General features: G+C 37.3%; 5 protein-coding genes and 1 long non-coding RNA gene across 6 annotated transcripts; 3 read left to right on the plus strand and 3 right to left on the minus strand.

The window, feature by feature from the left end:
- The first annotated feature begins 2,314 nt into the window (after positions 1-2,314).
- On the plus strand, positions 2,315-3,768 carry LOC111203685. The gene is made up of 2 exons (XM_022697652.2): positions 2,315-2,420; positions 2,522-3,768. Exons 1-2 carry the CDS (start codon positions 2,405-2,407, stop codon positions 3,277-3,279), a joined length of 774 nt encoding a protein of 257 aa, XP_022553373.1. The 5' UTR covers positions 2,315-2,404; the 3' UTR covers positions 3,280-3,768.
- A 370-nt stretch (positions 3,769-4,138) lies between these two features.
- Positions 4,139-7,265, minus strand: LOC125583987. The gene is made up of 4 exons (XM_048751677.1): positions 5,379-7,265; positions 5,128-5,220; positions 4,578-4,769; positions 4,139-4,486 (listed from the first exon to the last, which is right to left on the minus strand). The coding sequence occupies exons 1-4, from the start codon at positions 5,586-5,588 to the stop codon at positions 4,364-4,366; spliced, it is 618 nt and encodes a 205-aa protein (XP_048607634.1). The 5' UTR covers positions 5,589-7,265; the 3' UTR covers positions 4,139-4,363.
- A 2,010-nt stretch (positions 7,266-9,275) lies between these two features.
- LOC106426873 (pentatricopeptide repeat-containing protein At5g01110-like) lies at positions 9,276-11,986 on the plus strand. The gene has a single exon (XM_013867604.3). The coding sequence runs from the start codon at positions 9,469-9,471 to the stop codon at positions 11,668-11,670; it is 2,202 nt and encodes a 733-aa protein (XP_013723058.2). The 5' UTR covers positions 9,276-9,468; the 3' UTR covers positions 11,671-11,986.
- LOC106426874 (L-type lectin-domain containing receptor kinase VIII.2-like) lies at positions 11,912-13,472 on the minus strand. The gene has a single exon (XM_013867605.3). The coding sequence runs from the start codon at positions 13,165-13,167 to the stop codon at positions 12,100-12,102; it is 1,068 nt and encodes a 355-aa protein (XP_013723059.1). The 5' UTR covers positions 13,168-13,472; the 3' UTR covers positions 11,912-12,099.
- A 1,888-nt stretch (positions 13,473-15,360) lies between these two features.
- LOC125584024 lies at positions 15,361-18,511 on the minus strand. Its single transcript, XR_007321031.1, has 2 exons — positions 17,034-18,511; positions 15,361-15,597 (listed from the first exon to the last, which is right to left on the minus strand). It is a non-coding gene; the product is annotated as an uncharacterized LOC125584024 (long non-coding RNA).
- Positions 18,512-19,669: 1,158 nt separating this feature from the next.
- Positions 19,670-21,507, plus strand: BNAC03G00470D. Its single transcript, XM_013874640.3, has 2 exons — positions 19,670-20,263; positions 20,337-21,507. Exons 1-2 carry the CDS (start codon positions 19,893-19,895, stop codon positions 20,590-20,592), a joined length of 627 nt encoding a protein of 208 aa, XP_013730094.1. The 5' UTR covers positions 19,670-19,892; the 3' UTR covers positions 20,593-21,507.
- Positions 21,508-22,424: the final 917 nt, after the last annotated feature.

Here is a 22,424-nt window from a genome sequence, read left to right on the forward strand (position 1 = left end):
ACTAGAGGGATTCTTCCCTAGTGCGAGGGGCCTGAGACAAGGCTGCACCCTATCTCCGTATCTATTTGTTATCGCCATTAATGTACTCTCTCTGGCGCTAAACAAATCTTCTGCAGCAGGTAATATCGGTTACCACCCAACTTGCGCTCAAATCAATCTTACTCAGTTGAGCTTCGCAGACGATATCATGGTATTCACTGATGGTGAGCCTAGCTCCTTACAAGGCATATTCTCTGTCCTAAACGAGTTTGAGAGCTGGTCAGGTCTTGCTATAATCCCAGCCAAGTCGGCCATTTACATGGGAGGAACAGTTCACCAATGCTTCCTTGATGAGGTGAGCCGACTAAACCTCCCAATTGATACTCTTCCGATACAGTATCTGGGTCTCCCCTCACGACCAAGTCAATGACACGGGATGACTATGAACCTCTTATAGATCGTATCCGATCTAAATTTATTTCCTGGATGAGCCGATCCCTACCCTATGCTGCGCGACTGCAACCCATAAATTCGGTGATTGTAAGTACTACGAACTTTTGGAGCTCTGTTTTTAGGTTACCGAAGCGTTGTCTTGAAACGATCGAGATCATGTGTAGTGCTTTTCTCTGGTCTGGCACGCCAACTCTAGCGGGAAAGCCAAAGTGGCATGGGACGAAGTCTGTATGCCTAAGGAAGAGGGTTTGGGAATTTGACGGCTGGTTGATTCATCTAAAGTATTTTCCCTGAGTCTGATTTGGAGCCTTATCACAAATTCAGGATCCCTTTGGGTAGCTTGGACTCGAACAAACCTATTACATAATCAATGTTTCTGGGATGTAAAGGACACTCAAGCAGGCTCTTGGATATGGCGCAAACTTTTAAACTCCGCCATCAAGCAGCTATGTTCCTCAAGTCTGAAATTGGTAACAGAAAGGATACTCTGTTTTGGTTTGATAATTGGCTGAATATGGGAAAACTAATTGACACTGCAGGTGACTCGGGTACCATGTTGATGGGTTTAAACAGATATGCCACAGTCGCCGACGTGGCCTCGTCTGGGCAATGGAACATCAGAAGATGTCGCAGCTATCACCTACGGGCGATGATAGCTGCCATCAACTCTGTCCCACCCCAGGTAGAGGGCGCAGGCGGTGATCGTGTGCTTTGGAAACATGGAGAGGATAACTACAAATCTTAGTTCTCATCATCTAGAACATGGGATCAACTTCGAGTGCACGGAACTGCAGTTGAATGGAGCAAAGTTATATGGTTCTCGGAATCAATCCCTCGGTTCTCGTTCATGGTGTGGCCGACTGCGCGGAACATGCTTTCAACAGATGATCGAACTCGAGCATGGGGGAAATCCAGGATAGGCTGTGTGGCGAGCCTGATGAAACCCGCGACCACCTCTTCTTCGCCTGCCTGTACTCTTATACCGTCTGGACCGACCTCACTGGATATCTCCTTCCTCGGCCTAGCCCGGACTGGAACATCACCATGAACACACTGCTATCTCCCCAACGTAACAAGGTTGACTCCTGCCTGCTTCGGCTGGCCTTTCAAGGATCAGTCTACTTACTTTGGAGAAAACGCAATAGACGAAGCATAACAATTCGTGGAACTCGCCGGCTCAGCTTGTGAAGTCGCTGGATAGGACCATACGAAACAGGATCTCCTCCATTCGACCAAGGAATACTGATTTTACTAGCTCTCTGATGCAGAGATGGCTTTGTAAGAAACTAAGTTAACGTATTGCATTTAAAACTTCAAAATTTCCGTATTGTAAACATTTTTCTTTTGTTGATATATAAATTTAACATTTCAACAAAAAAAAAAAAAAAAAAATGATAAATTATATGATTCTATATATATATTAATAACTCTATAAATTAATAACTTTATATGATTCATTATATATATAATAAACGAAAAAAGAAAGAAAATATGATAACTTAGTTGACACTTGAAAGAAATAAGTTAAGGAAATATATTAAAAATGGAAATCTTAAGTGTCAAATAAAAAAGCACAACTCGTAAAAAAAACACAATAAATTATCAGATCTCTATAAATAAAAAAAATCATGAGAAATTATCACATCTTCATTAAAAACACAAAAAATTATCAAATTTCCATAAATAAAAAAAAAGAAAAATATCAGATTAATTCCATTAATAATGCACAATAAATTATAAAATTTCCATTTTTAATATATTTTCTGTGCTTTTTTTTTTATTTCTTTGTTTCTCATATACTATTATATTTTCGAGAAAAAAGGTACTATATGTCAAGTAATATATATATAATACTCTCATGCCTAACCCTAACAAATTGCTTTATATTCTCTCTCTTGCTTCAAACGATCTCATCGCCAGCCCTAATTTTTTTTTTTCTTTTTGATTCTCTCGAGTTCTTCATATCTGAACCATGCCAAGTGTCTGGGGTAAGATATTTTGTCTCTAGCTCTTGTCTCTCCATCTCTGTCTCTTTCTTTCAGGTGATATCTAATCGTCCATAATGTTTGTTTGTTTATTTTGCGTGCAGGGAAGAGGACACACTTATTGTGGAAAGCCGACGGATGGCTCCCCGACAAGTATGAGGAACCTGGTTTTACTTGTCTGTCTCTCGGTTTATCTGTTTCAAGAAGGGGTTTTTCTAATGAACATATTACAGTTTACGGTAACTCGGACATATTCTCGGAAGACTTGGAACATGAGTATTTCTTGCGTCCTGAATGCGACTATATTTTAAGATTTTCGAAAGAAGAGGCACATCAAATAAACTATATGATGTTAGTGGATGCTGTTTTAATGGCTTCACACGATGACGATCACGTATCCCCGTTGGTGATCATCACAAAATTGGCACAAGACACAGAGATGATCTGTAGGGTGCTTGCTTCTTTGACAAGCAGAGGCTTCCCTGTTTTATTTGCACTGCCTGAAGCACCACAAAGTAATTTTGGAATCACTGTATCCTCCAATGTGGTTCTTGGGCCTGAGAGAATCCCAGTGTTGCTTTGTCCACACCTATTTGACCTACTTGACCACCTAGAGCATGAGGAAGAAGATGAAGATGTAAAGCATAGCCAGAGATATTTTATTGAGCTCCCACCTCCCGATGCCCATACCAAAAGTTTCTCCATGCCTCAGGGTGTTGAAACATGCGTCTTCTGGGATGTCTCTGATTACCCTCTCCCTCTCGGTCTACAACTCCCTGTGTTTTATGAGAATATCTTTATCAGCTGTTCGTGCTCTTGTTCCTTGTCCTTGTGGTGGTATCTCAATCTATGCCTATGTTGACAATGACGAGTTTGACTATGAAGATGCCCGAGTCTTAATCACCGTGGTACGCAATTCTCCAGCCGACAAATTTTCAAGATTGGCTAAGATGACAATGGACTTTCTTTTGTGGTCAATTGACAATCCTGCTGATCCTCACGGTACTAGAGGCCCTAATTTGCTCTTAATCTCGAAACTCTTGCAAGACGACGAATTGAACTGCCTGCATAAACTTGATAATTTGAGTACTAACGGTCACAATGTTTTCTTGACATCTGAAAAAATCCCACGAAAAGTGAATTATGTTCATTTATTGTCTTGGCAAGACCTATCAGCAGTTGGAAAGCTCAAGAGCAGAGAGGATACTCATTACTAATTTTCTGTGTGGTTCTTTGTCTTGTTTTAACTCCAAACTGCTTAATTTCTCTCTTTTCAATGAATGTTTACTTGGATTCAAATAAAAAAAAAACTTTTTTTTCAATGAGTGTGACTTGTTTGAGTTTCTGTAAAGCCTTACAAATAAGTTGACCGATGGAGATGTCTCGTGGAGCAAGTACTTTAACTCTCGATGATCTCCCAGTATTACCCTCTCTTTTTTGGCATACCGCATCCACAAGACCAAAAAGACTATGTTATTATGGGTTGAGGAAATAGATTTCCAAAAATTTGATTTCAAACCTAGAAGGCAGCATCTATATGAACCAACACTAACTAGAGTAGGATATTTTTTTGTAGCCTGCACTTTAGAATTTAGAAACTATAAACTCTTAACACTGAATAAAAAATATTAAATGGGTCATTTAAACCCCCAAGAGCCACTCTCAAAGACAACCCTATGAGCTTCCACTTCACTGCATGGCCAACATCTCGTAAAATATCACTTCTTTTGACCATCGTTTATATCAAAAGAAATTAGATGTACTAAATCGAGATTTCATGATTCTCCTGATAAAGCTGTGTAGAAAACTAAACTATAACTGGAAAATTATCAATTTTGCTGCAAAATTTAAAGGCAATAATAATAGGATCATGAAATCTCGATTTGAAGTTGAATCTCTGCATAATTTAAAATCAATAATAGTAGTAGTAGCTCTCTCTCCACTGTTCATGTCTCTATCTTTGGTCTCTTTGAAATAGGGTTCAATCTATCTTCTTTTACAAGCAAACTCCTAAAAGCAGAGCTTAAAGCAGAGGATGTCACCAGTGAGGCTCTCAACAGATTCAAAGCCTGATTCTCAAAGTAAAAGAGAATCAACAGTTTTGTCTTCTTAACTGGTCAAAAAAAAGAAAAGAAAAAGGGTTTTAGTTATATATAATACCTCTGCATTGCTGATGCTAATGACTTGCACCTCAAGATCATCAGCTTGAATCTTCAACTTCTTCAGTAAATTAAATGTTGAGCTAGACTTCTTAGGTGTAACGATCAGATAATCTGACACCGTAAATTTTGTCCCTCTCTTCACAAACCCAGTACCATCTTTTGGCTTATGATCAGATTTTGGATCCACAAAAGTCATGTATTATTTTTTGTGTTTTGTATAAAAAAAATGATTAGTAAGCTTTTTTTTTTTTTATACAAAATGATTAGTAAGCTTGTTAAATGTTTTATATCTTTGCTGTTTTTTTAACTAGTGATGGTTGTTTATTTAAGTCGGAATGATAAAAGATTCATCTCATTAATAATAAACTAAAACCTTCGAAAAGTCAGAAGCATGAAAATGGGATTAAAGAAACAGGGGAAACATGGTAGAAATGGGTGGACAATGTGGATTATTTTTTTTGGCAGATGATCGATCAGCTTAGGAGGATTGACATTGATTTGACTTTCTGTTTCTTCCTTTGGCTTCTTAGAAGTTGGGTTTCACAAACTGGTTCCTTCTTTGGCGTCTTTGCAATCAAATCGCCTAAAGCAGTGCTCAAAGCACATGAAGTCACCAATGAAGCTCTCAACAAATCCACAGCCTGTTTCATAAACACAGCACAGATTTCATCAAAAGTTGCATTCCAACAAAGTGTAGAGAGAAGAAATATCCGGGATAAAACTAAAAGCATTACATACCTCTCACCTCTTGCTGATGCTGATTTCTTGAGAAACAACTTCTTCTGCGTTAGTCTGCAACTTTATCAATGCCCATATCCACAGCACTTGTATAGAGGTTATTAAAACAGCCAACAGCTTTTTTATGCTTCTTAAGCAATTTGGTTAATGTACCCATTGGCAAAGTTAGAAAGCTGAAGAGAACATCAACAAAATCTTTACCGGCCTCAGCCAGAACAACCTTGTTCTTCTCTTCATCGATGACAAGTCTCAGATAGACCTTTTGTAACATCCCGGGCCCGGCCCAAAAGGAAACTCAAGTGCAGGAGGTCCAAGGAGAAGAAACCCTAGACATAACCCCTCCCATTGCTTATAAAAGGAGAAGTTTCCCTAGGGTTCAGCCACAAGAGAGACAGCAAGCAAGCCCTGCCTGAGCAGAACCCCGCCGCCGCCTCCGTCTCAAGCCGCCGCCGCCTCCGTCTCAAGCCGCCGCCGCTCCATCTCCGGCGAAGCCAGCCGCCAGCCGCCCGCGAAGCCCTAGCCGCCGCAACCGAGCTCCTAGCCGCCGCCTCCTTGATTCAGTTTCGTGCAAGCAACTGAGATCTGAACCCTAAAGGTAAAACTAAGATCTCTAGCTCTAAGTCATTGGAAAATGACAGATTCTAAACCCATCTCTCTCTTGTGTGAGTCCGATTCTCAAATCAGATCTCGAGAAGTGACTGTTCCCCAAACCTAGATCCAGATCTACTTCTGCAAAAAGCTAAGGTGAGGACTTGGCTGTGAACTTGCCTCATGTTGAGTAACCAATGGGACTTAGTCCTTTGTTAATCAGTTCTAGATATTGTGTGTATGTGTGATGTGATATGTGATTGATCTTGTCTAGACGATAGTACGTGTTGAAGTGATAAGAACGTAGGCATGTTACGGTGGTCAAGAATATGATGATAAGGTGTTGAGACGTGTTGTGAATGATAAGTGAAAGATGTAAGAATAAGTACGAATAAGGGATCATATAGAGAGTCTAAGGAAAGTATGTGGGGTAGTAGTCCACGCTAGGTATCCATAGGAGATGTGGCCAATCCACAAGAATATGGAAGCACCCATAGGAGATGTGGCCAATCCACAAGAATATGGAGTAGAAACCTAGTTGGGGCTACCCACTGATGAAAAGGAAGAAAAGATGAAAAGGATGTGCATTGTAGGGTCTTTAGTTCATGTCGGGTAGTATGGGTTTCTGTGTAATAGATCTTATTAGCTCATGACTTGTGATTGTTTGTTCTTCCTGAGTTGAGCTCGTGGGTTCCTAGAACCTACCCTCACTGAGTATTATGTACTCACCCCTCTTTTTACAGGTAGGGCCGAGAGGGAGCGGGAGTAGATGTCCGTATGGTGCAAATGTTTTCTCGAGTCTTTCATTTATGACTCCTTTCTTTCAACCATTTCTTCTTAAGTTTTTATTCGACATTTCAGTTTTGTTAAGTTTGGTTTTATGTAAGACAAATTTGAGTTTTAATAAGAGTTTTTGAACGAAAAAGTTTGGGGTAAAGCATTTGATAAGGTTCATCGGGCCAAGGCCGTTACACCTTTGCTTCCCCAGAACTTTCAGCCATTGTCGCCCTTTTGGAGGTAAGAATATGGAAAAGAGAGAAGAAATACTTTAAAGAATAAAGAGGAAGAATAAAAATAGTAACAACCCTTAGAGTTTCCCCATTTAGAACAGTGTGGGGAAGCTAATATAAACAGTTTAAGACAGTCTTTAAGTATGACATTGAATACCAGCAGCCCTTTAATCTTCCCCCTTGTAGCGTGCACTTTATATTCAGAAACTTTTCATTTATACGTATTATTACACACCAGTAACCAATTTTATGAGAGTATAAACTCTTAGAGCATCTCCAAAAAGACACTCTATTTTAGAGTTTCTAAAACTTCATATTTGAAGTTTAAAGGTAGTCTTCTCCTAAATCAAAACTTCAAACTAAATTTCAAAAGTATTTATATTTTATATTATAGTATTTATATTTATGATACTTAATTTAAATTCATACAAATTTAAAAATACATAGCACATATATAAAAAAATTATAGAAATATTAATTAACAAAATAATTCAGTAAAATATAAAATTTTACATAGAAATACCTAGTTAAATATTAAACTACATGTAAAATACCACATTAATGTATAAAACTATTTTTCGTAATATTTTCAGATATGATCAATTAGTGCATTTGTTAAGTTTTTTTTAATATTATTGTTATCTAAATCTAGTTTTGAAAAATGCTTATCTTAAAGTTTTTTTAATTTTATTTGTAAAAATTAAAACTACAAAAGCAAATTTGAAATATTTCTTAGTTATAAAGTTTTTAAGGATTAAAAAGATAAAACGACAAAATATTTAAGAATCATAAATGTAATATGTAAATATAAGGACCAAAATGCAATGAAAAATATGAAACTTCGAATTTGAAGTTTTGATTAGTGTCTCTCTATATTTAAAGTTTTATTATTCAAAATTTGAAGTTTCTTTTTTTGAGAGCAAAAAACTTCATATTTGAAGTTATAGAAAGTCTTTTAGAGATGCTTTTAACACTGAATAAAAATATTAACAAGTCATTTAAACCCCCAAGAGGCCAAGAGCCACTCTTAAAGACAACCCTTTGAGCTTCCACTTCACTGCATGGCCAACATCTCGTAAAATATCACTTCTTTTAGCCATCGTTTATTTCAAAAGAAATTAGATGTGCTAAATAGAGATTTCATGATTCTCCTGATAAAGCTGTGTAGAAAACTATACTATAAGTGGAAAATTAGCAATTTTGCTGCAAAAATTTCAAAAGGAAAGGCAATAATAATAGAAAAAACCAAGTCAATGTGGTGGCAAGCAGATGAAGTTTAATCTCTGCATAATTTAAAATCAATAATAGTAGTAGCAGCTCTCTCTCCACTGTTCATGTCTCTATCTTTAGTCTCTTTGAAATAGGGTTCGATCTATCTTCCTTCAGAAGCAAACTCCTAAAAGCCGAGCTCAAAGCAGAGCATGTCACCAGTGAAGCTTTCAACAGATTCAAAGCCTAATTTTTCAAAGTAACAGAGAAAATCACAGTATTGTCTTCTTAACTGGCCAAGAAAGAAAGGAAAAGGGTTTAGTTAGTTATATATACCTCTGCACTGCTGATGCTAATTACTTGCACCTCCATATCATCTGCTTGACCCTTCAACTTCTTCAGTATACTAAATGTTGAGTTAGACTTCTTAGCTGTAACGATCAGATCATCTGTCACAGTAAACTTTGTCCCTCTCTTCACAAACCCAGTACCATCTGTCATCTGATTTTGGATCCACAAAAGTCATGGGACGGCTACTATATGTTGTAGTCAAACTGAAGCTCTCAGATAAATAGTAATATATGTAAATTATATATGATAATTAAGAATATAAACATAATTTATTTTATTGATATGATCTTCATATTTAAAATGTTGATTTTAGTAAATTAATATTTTATTTCAAGTAGAAAGTTATGTTTCATTTTTATCAAATTAAATAAAACAAAACTTTAACCTTTTTAAAAATATATATATATATGTGCTACTATTTAGTTATTTATAATATTATGGATTACAAAATTTTATTATTTTTATTGTATAAAAACTATTATAATGATTGACTTAATATGTTTACTAATTGTTTTATATAGTAATAGAAAAAAAAAAGAAAAAAACTATTTGAAATATGTTCAAATTATATAAAATTCAATATCTAGTCAAATTAGTAAAATAGCTTAAAAGATATATAAATTTATGTTTTTTTGTATAAAACCGAATAAACAAAAAATCGACAGTATATAAACTGAACCAAACTAAATTGGTTTTAGTATAGTAGATACTTTTTAGAAACTGAAATACTGAAAAACCAAAAAAAATGGAACCAAACCGGACCCCTAGTATTTGTGCAAAAAATATTAAAAGAGGGACGCCAACTTAATTTCCACACAAATGAATTCTGGAGCAGAGAAAAGAACTCTATGGGCTTACCACTTTCACTGGACTCTTTAGCCCTCGGGAACAGACAGCCCGTTGAGTGTCGACGCCGTTTTGCCTGGAGCTCCGTTCTTGTCATGTAGAGCACTAGTCTTCAACTCTCCCTTGTCTCTCTCAAGGCCAGAAGAAATGGTTGCTCACCGCTTATTACCTTCAAGAATCCTCCTTTGCTCCCGCGTTAAAACTACCCCTCACACTCGACTTAAACCTCTCAAAACCTTGTCAACATCTCCCGAATCCGAAACAACCCCATCCTCCTCTGATCCATACTTGGTGGACAAACTATGTTTCAGTTTAAACCAAGCTAATAACAACAACAACTCAGCGACAGCGGCTTCTCTGCGTAACCACCTGATTCGACTAAACCCTCTATCCGTCGTCGAGGTTCTGTACCGTTGCCGCGACGACTTAACTCTAGCTCAAAGGTTCATCCAACAATTAAGTTTACACCTTCCCAATTTCAAGCACACGTCTTTCTCTCTAAGCGCAATCATCCATATCCTAGTAAGGAGCGGAAGGCTATCCGATGCGCAGAGCTGTCTTCTCAGGATGATTAGGAGAAGTGGCGTCTCCAGAGCAGAGGTTGTGAGCTCATTGGTTTCCACTTACAGTAACTGTGCCTCCAATGATTCCGTTTTCGATTTGTTGATTAGGACTTACGTTCAGGCTAGAAAGCTAAGAGAAGCTCACGAGGCTTTCACATTGCTGAGAAGCAAAGGCTACACGGTCTCTATAGATGCGTGCAACGCTCTTTTAGGAAGCTTGGTGAGGCTCGGGTGGGTTGAATTGGCTTGGGGTGTTTATCACGACATTTCTCCGAGTGGAATTAATGTCTACACTCTCAATATAATGGTTAATGCGTTGTGCAAAGACGGTCAAATGGATAAAGTCGGATCCTTTTTATCGCAAGTGCAAGAGAAGATGGGTGTTTATCCTGATATCGTTACCTACAACACGTTGATTAGCGCTTACTCTAGTAAAGGCTTTATGGAAGAGGCGTTTGAGTTGATGGACGCTATGCCCAGCAAAGGGTTTAGTCCTGGTGTTTATACTTACAACACTGTGATTAATGGTCTCTGTAAGCATCGGAGATACGAGAGAGCTAAGGAGGTTTTCGCTGAGATGTTGGAATCTGGTTTGAGTCCTGACTCTACTACGTATAGATCGTTGCTGATGGAGGCTTGTAAGAAGGGAGACGCGGTTGAGGTAGAAGAGATTTTCAGTGATATGAGGTGTAGGGATGTTGTTCCTGATTTGGTTTGCTTTAGCTCGGTGATGAGTCTTTTCGCTAGGAGTGGAGATTTAGACAAGGCGTTAGTGTTTTTCGATTTTGTCAAGGATGCTGGTTTGGTTCCTGATAACGTGATCTACACAGTTCTTATCCAAGGGTATTGTAAGAAAGGTATGATCTCCGAAGCTATGGATTTGAGAAACGAAATGCTTCGGCGTGGTTGTTGTATGGATGTTGTTGCCTACAACACCATTTTGCACGGCTTATGCAAACGGAAGATGTTGGGTGATGCGGATAAGCTCTTCAGAGAGATGACAGAAAGGGGTTTGTTTCCAGACTCCTACACTCTAACCATACTTATCGATGGACACTGTAAGCTCGGGAACCTGCAGAACGCAATGGAGCTTTTCAAGAAGATGAAAGAAAAGAGGATCAGACTCGACGTTGTGACGTACAACACGCTGTTAGATGGGTTTGGTAAAGTAGGCGATATCGATACAGCGAAAGAGATATGGACAGATATGGTATCAAGAGAGATACTACCGACTCCTGTATCTTACAGCATTATGGTTAACGCGCTGTGCAGCAAAGGCCATCTCCCTGAAGCGTTTCGGGTATGGGATGAGATGATGAGTAAAGGTGTGAAGCCAACGGTCATGATTTGTAACTCTATGATAAAGGGCTATTGCCGGTCTGGTAATGCCTCGGATGGAGAAAGCTTTTTGGACAAGTTGGTCTCTGAAGGTTTTGTGCCGGATATCATCACTTACAACACGTTGATATACGGTTATGTTAGAGAAGAAAACATGAGTAGAGCTTTTGGTTTGGTGAAGAAGATGGAGGAGGAGAAGCAAGGGGGAGGATTACTAGTGCCTGATGTGTTTACGTACAATTCGATCTTACATGGGTTTTGTAGACAGAATCAGATGAAAGAAGCTGAGGCTGTGTTGAGGAAGATGATTGAGAGAGGTGTGAATCCTGACAAGTCAACGTATACTGCTCTGATAAATGGATTTGTTTCTCAAGATAACTTAACGGAGGCGTTTCGGTTTCACGATGAGATGTTGCAGAGAGGATTCTCCCCTGATGATCAATTCTGATGCTCAATTCCTGTTGTGGTTTACTGCTGCAAGTTGCAACTCACGTAAGCTGAGGAAGGGGACCACTGGAGACAATACACATTCCATTACTACTCTCCTCTCACTTTCTTCCGAGTCAAGACAGAGAAATGAGACAGAGTAAGGTGTCTGAACGTGGCAACTGATTATAAATGCATTCTTTCTGTTTTTGGACAAACTCTCACTAGTATACACCAACGTCTCCTCTTGTTCACAATTGAAAGAGAAAAAGGACAAACTGCATTGAATTTGTTCAATAATTCAAGATCTTAATTAATACATATTGTAAATGATTCTACATGTGAAAACTTATCTCACCAAACTTGCCACTAACAAACAAAGCGAAGGACACAAGAATTTACAATACAAACACAGAGACTTCCAAAAATTCTATTAAAAGAAAACACGAAACTACTTCTTGCCTTGTTCATCAACAACAGCGGCAGCTTTTATCACGACAATATCTGATTTGCCATTAGCACATTCCTCAGGAACCACTGCCATTGACCGCCTATTACCGCATATTGTCCAAAGGTATAACGCTAACATCGCTCCTAGACTTCCACAAACCGCACCCAGAACCAATGCACCAAGCATTCTCCAAACACACTTGCTCTTCTTCCCCTTCACTTCCACCGTCTTCACCTCCTCCTTAACAGTCTTGGAAACTGCGTTTGGATCAAGCGGCTGCGAGTGAATCCTCATCGAGGGATGTCTCATCCCAAAGCTCCATGAGTGGAGATAATGTGGCTTGGAAGAGTTTCCATTAGAAGAGGTCAAACCCACCATGAAGTTCTTTCCTTTCCATAGCTTAGCCAAGTCTACTGAGTAAGACACGAATGGATCTACAGGCTTTAAGGCAGTAGAAACACTCAAACGAACCTCTACTCTCTTTGAGCTCGCCTCGTAATCAATCCAGCAATTCAATCTCTTCTCTCCGTTGAAATGGCCATCAAAAGATGATAAGTTTCTAATTTTAGCAGATTCAGGTCTACCAACTAAGATCCCCACACGGTTTCCTCTCTTGGAGATACCAAACTCAACAGCAACAATCTCCTTTTTCAATAAGAAACCTAGACCTGAGGAAGCGTTATCCTTCCTACCAAACAGCCTAAGATCCAAACCACTTGGAACCATTACAAAAGCCAGGACACTCCCAATCTCTTTGGAGGGCATGGTGAAGGAGAAACTAGTCGAGAGTGAACCTGGAAAGCTTCTCCCTTTAGTAGTACCTTGGAAGAGTTTGATGGGTTTCATGTAAATGACTCGCCCTTGGCTCCGACTCACTGAGCCAGTCAGCTGAATCGACGAACCTCCACCACCAACGAGCTTCGAATCTCCAAACAGAGCAATATTCTTGTCAAAGCTCGGAGATTTCGCAAACCCATCAAAGGAAAACGAGGAATTTGCATCTGCGGCAGCAGCCATAGTTTCGAAGCTGATGACCAGCAGAAAAGCTAGGGTTTTGAAAACCGCCATAGCTGAAATTGAAAATGGGGAGCTTTGAGGAATCTAGAAAGGAGCTTTTCTTTTTTACTTCTTTCTTCAGCTTCCGATGAAAGGAATTTCTAGGATTCGTGAATGAGTTGCAGTTTTCAAGAGTGGTAGAAATTAAATAGAATTTAAAGACATCTTCTACTGGGAGAAGGTGAACTTTGGTTCGCTATCTTTCACGCTCGGTAGTTGCTGAATCAGTGAAATTCAATTAATGCCATCTCTGTTCTTAATCCCCCCCCCACCACCAGTACTTCTTACTTCTCTCTTCCCTTACCCCCATGGTCTAGATTGTGACATTTTAGGCCCACTTCTTCTTTCTTTTAATAATCCTTCCAATAATCAACATTGATCGGGTAACGATGTAGGATTTAACAAATGGCTGTCTTAGAGCATCTTTTAACCCCGGATGCTTAAATAGGTGCTAATGAAGTTTTAATATTAAATTTAATGGTTAGTGGGGTTAAGGATCTTTGTTAAGGTGCTCTCATTTTATGCAGTCCAATGGAGAGTTTTTAAGTTGGGGTTCTTAATAAAAAAAAAATTTTAAAAAATTCATTTATTAATTATAATACATTAAAGGATAACATTAAAAACATAGAAATTTAAAATAAAAATGAAATAAAGATTAGTACAATAACTGAGAAAAATTCGAAAACAAACTTCCAAACTCAGTTGTTGTTTTCATCACGTCAAATTTATGCCATAAATGTTGAACCAAATCTTTTTTCAGTTGTTGATTTGTACGTGGATCACGAATTTGTCTTCAACGTCCCATCATATTGGTGAGCACTTCATGGAATTCTCTTTCAATATCGGGATCGACATGTGAACTTCCGGTATCTTATCCTTGTTGGAACTCTGAAACATTTCGCATGGTATATCCATCTCGTTCATCTTCTACTATCATATTATGAAGTATGATACATGCCTTCATAATATTCCCAATTTTGGCTGTGTCCCAAAAAAAGTGTCGGGTTTTTAACAATGGCAAAGCGAGATTGCAAGATTCCAAAAGCACGCTCGACACCTTTTCGGGCAGCTTCTTGTTTTTCAGCAAACAAAACCGCTTTCGGCCCTTGTGGCTCCCGAATAGATTGGATAAAAGTAGTCCATCTCGGATAAATACCGTCGGTGAGATAGTAAGCCAAATGATACTCCCTTCCATTCACAGTATAAGTGACTTGCGGAGCCCGACCTTGTATTATGTCATCAAAAACAGGTGAACGATCAAGAACATTGATATCATTTAAGGTACCTGGAGATCCAAAAAATGCATGTCATATCCAGAGATCAAAGGAAGCAACCGCCTCTAAAACAATTGTCGATTTTCCCGAACCACGTGCATATTGCCCTTTCCATGCGGTGGGACAATTCTTCCACTCCCAGTGCATACAATCGATGCTTCCTATCATCCCGGGAAATCCACAGGACTCTCCAATTGCAAGTAGGCGTTCAAGATCAGCCGGTGTTGGTCTTCTTAGGTACTCGTCGCCGAATAAATATACTATTCCTTCCACAAAATGTTCCACACATAACCGAGTAGTAGAATCAGCGAGTCAGAGGTATTCGTCAACCGCATCAGCCGCAGTACCATATGCCAAGACACGAATGGCTGCTGTACACTTTTGTAGTGGAGAGAGACTAAGCCGGCCGAGAGCATCTCTCTTTTGTCGAAAGAATTCAACTTCATTGGCGAGTCGATCAACAATGCGCATGAACAATGGCTTGTTCATTCTAAATCGCCGTCGGAATTGATTTTGTTGATATGTTGGAGTTTTACTGAAATAATCATTCCATAAACGTACATCGCCTTCTTCACGATTCCTTTCGATGTGAACTCGTTTTTTCCTTTTTTTCTTCCTTCTTCTTGTTGAATGTTCAAATTTTCAAAAGATTGAACAAATTCTTGTTCCATATATTACTCATAATATTGATCAAAATCTACTCCCTCAAAAGTGTTTTGAGAAGAAGAAGCCATAAATATATGATGAAAATGACTTAAAGTTTTTTTTTGTGCGGTTATTGGTGAGAGGGATATAGAACGAGAAGAAGGAGAACAATGTGATTATAGTGAGAGGGTGAATCAAAGCTTTAAACTGAACTGATGGTGAGAGGGATATAAGACGAGAAGGAGTAATGAGATTGTGAGAAAGAGTAATGAGATTGTGAATACAATACGAGAGTGAATCAAAGCTTTATCTAGAGATCAAGAAGTTTTGAATACAACTTGTGACACATTCAAACAAATACAAAGTTGGTACTACAACAGAACTCGTGACACATACAAACAAATACATGTTGCTACTTCAAAGAACTTGTGACACAACAAGACAAAACTCAAGACAAAGCATATTCGTGACTTCTGAGTACAATCCTCACTGGTCCCATCAACAGGGGTACACTCTTTTGAACCTGCAAAACACGAGAAGAGAACATGAGACAAAGCATGAGAAGAACAGAGAACATAAAACAGTTGTATAATTATAGAAGAACATGAGATAGATCACGAGAAGAACATAGAAGATAACATGAAACAGCTTTATAATTATACAAGCACATAATTCAGAAACATACAATTACCGAGCATATTGCGACTTAAACCGAAATTGAAACCTTGATGAAAAACAGGGCATCACACCTTGATGAACAACATAACATGAAACCTAGAAAAACAGAACTAATTATTGAGCATCTCTGTTAGTAACTTCTGCTTGAGAGCTTCTTCAGCTTGAGAAAGTGTCTCTTTTTTGGAAATGAGACTGTCAAGCAAAGACATCTTCGAAACTCTCTCCTTAACTGCCAAATCTTTCTCCCTAATAGCCAAATCTTTCTCCTTAACAGCCAAATCTTTCTCCTTAATAGAACACATGGTCTCAAACTGAGCAAGAGCCTGGTCTTCTGCTATACTTTTCTTACTACATACTCCTTTCGCAGCCTTAACACCAGGAGGACGTTTAGTTGGATCATCTCCGAGATTTGAAGGTGCTTGAGAGCTTTCAGATTGTGATCCATCATTATACTTTCTCTTCCTACCTTTTCCATCAACCTTCGAGTTACTAACTTCACACCATTTCTGGTCATTCCTCAGCTCCTCCCAAACATAGTGAAGATTAAACTTAATCTTATGGTCATTGTAGAAGATTTGGTGTGCCAGTTTAACAGTATCTGCCTCGTTCTGGCCACTGCTTTTCTGCCTTGTTGCTGCTGCATAAGCTCCACAGAACTTGCACACCAGATCATTCATCTTGTTGCTGAAATGCGTTTCCAGAAAGCATCTGCTCTCTGCTCATTGCAAACGACTGGGTCCTTGCTCGTGTTTAGCCATGCGCTAACGAGCACTAGATCATCTGTGACTGTCTATTTCTTTCTTTCTCTACGCTCTGTAGGTGAGTCTTCACAGAAGGATGAAGTTTGAGTAGGGAGTTGTGAAAAACTAGCATACGGATGGATAGTATCTTGTTGACTGTTCAACAAATCAACAAAATTGGATGTCTGATCCATTTCCTAACCAGTGAGGGAAGAGAGGAAAAAGAAATGTGTTTTGAAGATTAAAAACTAGAGAGAAAGGTTCGGTTTTAATAGAGGAAAAGAGAAGAAGATCGACTTAGTTGGACAGCTAATTGCTTTTACTCTTCCATCTATCTAAGAAATTTATTATCTACCACACAAACCTAACACGCATTCATCACAGTCATTAGTCAGAGTTAAAGTTATCTACCACTAACACAAGCATTCATCATAGTCATTAATCAAAAGCATTCATCACAACCACAGCCTAACTATAACCAGCATTTATTATCCTAATAAGTACTATGCATAAGAAAGCAATTAAGAAAAAAACAACAAACCTATCTTTGCCTCCAACATCCCGCCTGTCTTTGGCTCCTCATTCTCCTCTTACCTTCCTCACATGATTTATCTACGCAAACCAAAGCAAACTTAATTATATACGTTACTGATTTCAGTTGTATAAACAACCTTAATTACCATTCTCAAATAACCAATACATGACACATGATTCATCAACTTGTTTGGACAAATAAAAAGAAAGATCTAACGAGATATCAGCAACAATACATGACACTATACAGTCCTCTCTGATCTTCAATACTTGTTTCAAGATTTACTAAACAATCAGACAAAACAATCACCTTTCATTAACTAAAAAATCAGAGAAAACAATCGCCTTTCATTTACTAAACAATCACACCAAGCACACTAAACATTTAAGCAGCCTACAATTTTTGATCAAAGGCTAAAGCTTTACAATGACACACAAAACTTAACTACTATCACATGCATTCATGAATTGAAAGGAGAAATATGTCAATAGTTGTGAACTTATCTCCAACGGAGGAGACGCCGTCAACACGGACAGAGTCCTCGACCCTCACATGAAGTAGGAGGAATCTCCATGAGGAGCCAGACAGAATCCGTCCTCGGTAGCGATCATTGATCTGGCGGAGAAGACGACACAAGTGGAACGACGAGACTCTGTGAGGAGAAGAGAGTCGTCCTCGGTATCGGCGGAGATGGCGATGGAATTCCCGTGAGAAGCCAGAGAGACGTCGTCCGTCACCAGTTTCGATCCTTGATCAGATGAAGAAGACCCGACAAGTGAGACGAGACTTCGTGACGACAAGAGAGTCCTCGGTTTTGATCGTCAGTTTCGATCTTTGATCTGATGGAGAAGACCAGGCAAGTGGGAAAAGATGAGACTCCGGGAGGACAAGAGAGTCGTCATCGGTTTCGATCGTCGGTTTCGAGCAAAGAAGGTGGAGGAATCTCTTCGATTTTGTTATTTTCTCTCGACGGACAAAACAAGAACACGGGAAAATCAGAGAAAGAGAAGAGAAGAAAAAAAATAAAAGATAAAAGCATCTTTAAATACGGTCCACTGCTTACGTGACACGTGTTTTAAATCCCCATTAAATTCGATCACAAATTACCTAAGCTAAGCATCGGTTTTTGTCTTTCTTATTATTTTTCATTTAATTAAATCATTAGATTCCTCTAAGCTTTCCTTTAAATGTCCCGATAAACATGCTCTTAGAAAATCTAGACAAAAGAAATTAATGCTGATTTTAAGATTTTAAGATAGTGGAGATGAAATGATATTTTATTGTCCACAAACCAAAGAGAAGTAGAAAATGTGGGGTTTGGAGATAAACAAAGGTGGAGTTGTGTTGGCAAACAAAAAGATGGAATCTCATTTATCTCTAATAAATGTGTTAATTAGTGGCCAACCAACTGATTATATTATTTATCCATACCAAATTGTTCATGGCTTCTTAAAATATGGGCCTAACTATCAGTAATTTTATTCGTGGGCCTAGAAAAAGATAATTATATTATTAATGGGCCATAATTCTTATCAAATAAAGAATATAAATTACCCTAACCAGTTTCTTACGGATTACAGTCAAGTCCAGACTCTCCAGTAACAATTACTGGAAAACTGATAATCCATTTTACGGCATGTCTTAGAGCATGATTAATCCGGAATTCTTAGGATAAGGTTTTAGCAAAATTTAAGAAACTGTTTCTTAACTTTTAACTAAAAAGCTAAGAACCGATTCTTAAATAAGGATTTTAAGAAGCGAACCGATTCTTAAATAAAGATTTTAAGAACCGAACCGATTTTTAACTTTTTTAGTTAAAAGTTAAGAAACAGTTTCTTAACTTCCGGTAAGAACTGCACTCTAAGAATCCCGGGTTAATGATGGTCTTAATGTTACTAGGATTTTTGGGAAGGTTTCATTTTAATATTATTTTCATCCGAACGCATTTAACTATGGAGTTTTGATGAGATATGGTGCATTAGTACTAGTATGTTGGCACCCTTCCATCTGTTTTTATATTTTATGCTGGTTCTATCAGATTTTCTTTTTCTTTTTTGGTGTAAGTTCTATCAGTTCTATTATCAGATAATTGAATAAAACTATTTGTATTGCATATTGGTTTCAGCTGAATTTCAGTTTTGGTTTAAAAATTTTCATTTACTTTGGTTCAGTTTTTTTCTGTCGCCGGTTTATTCTTTCCATTTACAGAGAGTTTTTTGCGGTCAAAACAATATTTGGTCTGACCTTTATTAATAAAAGAGAAAAAAAAAAAAACAGAAGCATGAGAGAAGTGAGTGGTGGCGTGAAAGGGAAGGATGATGAGACAGACCGACCCAAAGGCGGTGGTCCCAAAGCTCAGCCGCACTACGATCACGATACTTCGTTAGTTCTATCACGTCACGTGCCTCCCATGCGAGTAATTTGTAATCTCCACCGTCAAACATGTTGACTTACGCCTCTCCGATAACCTAAATCAACGTTTAGAAGAAAAAGATTTCATAAGCTTAATAATACGAAACACATGCCCTCAAATCATAAACAACACGATGATACTTAGCGTGCGGATTAGTTAACAATCGAGTATTATCAGCTTAAAGCCTGCTATAATGTTTTATTTTTCTTTGTACAAAACAAATTAAATAAATAAAAATAAAGCTGTCTTGTGAATAATGTTTTGCATCACTTTGGTCCACAGACAGAACAAAAACATAGTCCCTCAGATCTTCTGACCTTTCATGTCTTTTTTCCCTTAGTTTTATTTGCTTTTTATAATCTCTTGATCCAAGAGTTCATGTTTACTTGTGACAGAAGTCTTGTAATGATAATATAGCAAAGTCTTGTCTTCTCTCTCTCAAATAAAAAGAAATGTCATCTTTCGAAATCTCTCACCTTGATTTAGAGAATGGTTCCGGTGATCAGCGTCATTACCGTCGAAGTGACGTCAGCGAGTTCGGAGAAGACAGCTCTTCCTGCGACTATGACTACGATTTTCACTCAGCTGTAAGGAGCTTTTGCGGCGAGTTTGAGTTTCCTGATTTGGAGGACCTCTCAGAATCAGAATCGGAAACTTCTCGATCATCTCCGGAGGAGAAAGATTGCCGGATTTGCCATTTGGGTTTAGAGAGTAGCCGCCGTGAATGTGGAGACCCAATGGTTCTTGGATGTTCTTGTAAAGATGATTTGGGTTATGTTCATAAGCAATGTGCCGAGACTTGGTTCAAGATCAAGGGTGACAAGTAAGCAACCAATTAACTAGTTTGATCTCACTCAATAAAAACCAATGTTGGACTTAACAAGTTGATGTTTCAGGACTTGCGAGATTTGTCGTTCGATAGCTTTAAACTTCTCTAAAGCTGGCAACGAGATTGATCAAACAACCACGATTGAAACCAATGTGAGTGACGTGGAGGCTGGAAATTCATCCACGGTGGTGGCCACAATGGATTCCGATGACCGGAGATTCTGGAGAGGGAATAATAGGTTTCTTAACTTCCTTTTGACATGTATGGTTTCTGCATTTGTAATCTCATGGTTCTTTCACTTCAACTTGCCTTCACAACAATGAGGAACAAGATTAAACATCCTCTGTTTTTTTTTTTCCTTTTTTTTTTCTTTTGCTTTGTGTGGAATTTGATTCCTGTTTTAGCTTTTTGCACGAGTGCAATCATATCAAACAATTGGAATACAAATATATATATAAAAAATCATAATTGAGTTAGATTAAAAAATAGCATACAAATCTGTATGGTTACTTACATGTTTATATTTATTTATTCACAATTTCTGAATATACATGTTTTTTTCACAAACTCTTATAAGCCTCAAGGGCAGAACCATGCCTAAGAACATGATTATTGAGAGGTTCTTAGGACGGAGTTCTTAACGGAATATAAAAACTCGTCTCTTAACTTTTAACTAAAAAAGCTAAGAACCGGTTCTTAAATAAGAGTTTTAAGAGCCGGTTCTTAACTTTTTTAGTTAAAAGTTAAGAGACGGGTTCTTATATTCCGTTAAGAACTTCATTCTAAGAATCCCCAATAATCATGCTCTAATAGCTTTACTTTCAACTTCCATTTCGAGTTTGGTAAGACAAGCCGCTTGTAAGTAAAGAGCGATTTTGGCCATCCCAGTGAAAGTACTTGTGCTTGCGTTGCATCGCTTAGAGCCTCGCTGAACATTTCACTCATAAGGTAACATAGCCACCTAAAAAGAAAAAGGAAAAAACATGCCACCTTCTTGCCAATACTGTGTGTGGCAACAAAATGTTGATTGATTCAAAGTATCAATCTAGAAATTAGGAAGTAGTATTGGATTTGTGATTTAGTTTAATGTGGGATGTTTCATAAATATTAGGGGTTTAATTATTTGTTTTTATTATTGGGATCATGGGTAGTTGTCTTCTTATTTAAATATTCAATATTTTGTAATTGTGTTTTAAGCTTTTTCAATCAACGTAATATTCAGTTTTTTTTTCTCTGAAATCTCCCAACACAAAATTAGTAATGGGGAGAAAATTAAAACGGACATTGTATTATCAAAAGATATCTGCTGCTTGCTTGTGGTATTTGGTCATCAATCATGCTTTCCTAACTATACATTAGAACCGATTACAATATCATGGATATTTAGTTTAGGAATATCTGAATCTCTTAAGTTTTAATACTCTAGAAACATTATTAAAGAAGACAAACCACACACTGAGATGTTGATTGTTTGTAGTTTTTGTTTTAGTTTTTGGTTTTTGATTTTGTAAAAACCATTTTTTATCCAATCAAGTTTTAGGTTTTAGTTTTTGTTTTTGTAAAAACCATTTCACTTGCCAATCAAGTTTTTTAACAAATAGATTCCCTAAAATTTAGATAAACTAGTTTTCAAAATTTCAACCAATTTGTGAAAAAAAGCTAAAAACCAACTTTTGTGGGTTTTCAAAATAAAAACGAATTTTGTTTATTTTGTATAAAATACTATATTTTAATTAATTAATAACTAAGTAAATAATATTTTCATAAAGATAAAATTCCCATACATTTTTTTTTATCATTTAACATTAATGTAAAATAATTTATGTGTTTCATATATGTAAATAAATATAGATAATTTTAGTATTAGTTGTAGCCAATTAATTCTTAATATCTATAAATAAATTATTGAATAATATTATTATTATACATGATAAACAACAAATAAAATTTATAAAATTTAAAATATTTTATTAATACAATATATTATATTAATTTGAAAAATAGCCATTCAAGTTCTAAAAAACGAAAAATATTTTATGTAATAAAATTTATAAATAGTTTCAAAATTTTAAAATATTTTAATTTTTATAATTTATAGATATTTTATTAATTATATTTATGTATAACACGTAAAATAAAATAATTTAAAACATGG

Source organism: Brassica napus, chromosome C3, assembly GCF_020379485.1.
Source record: "Brassica napus cultivar Da-Ae chromosome C3, Da-Ae, whole genome shotgun sequence".
Taxonomy (NCBI): Eukaryota; Viridiplantae; Streptophyta; class Magnoliopsida; order Brassicales; family Brassicaceae; genus Brassica; species Brassica napus.

Coding starts and splice junctions, on each gene's coding strand:
- LOC125583987 (XM_048751677.1), bottom strand. CDS start 5,588: ATGTTACAAAAGGTCTATCTGAGACTTGTCATCGATGAAGAGAAGAAC. Junction 4,770..5,127: donor AGACGCCAAAGAAGGAACCA/GTTTGTGAAACC, acceptor TAATACATGACT/TTTGTGGATCCAAAATCTGA. Junction 4,487..4,577: donor TTAGCATCAGCAATGCAGAG/GTATTATATATA, acceptor TTTGAGAATCAG/GCTTTGAATCTGTTGAGAGC.
- LOC106426873 (XM_013867604.3), top strand. CDS start 9,469: ATGGTTGCTCACCGCTTATTACCTTCAAGAATCCTCCTTTGCTCCCGC.
- LOC106426874 (XM_013867605.3), bottom strand. CDS start 13,167: ATGGCGGTTTTCAAAACCCTAGCTTTTCTGCTGGTCATCAGCTTCGAA.
- BNAC03G00470D (XM_013874640.3), top strand. CDS start 19,893: ATGTCATCTTTCGAAATCTCTCACCTTGATTTAGAGAATGGTTCCGGT. Junction 20,264..20,336: donor TTCAAGATCAAGGGTGACAA/GTAAGCAACCAA, acceptor TTGATGTTTCAG/GACTTGCGAGATTTGTCGTT.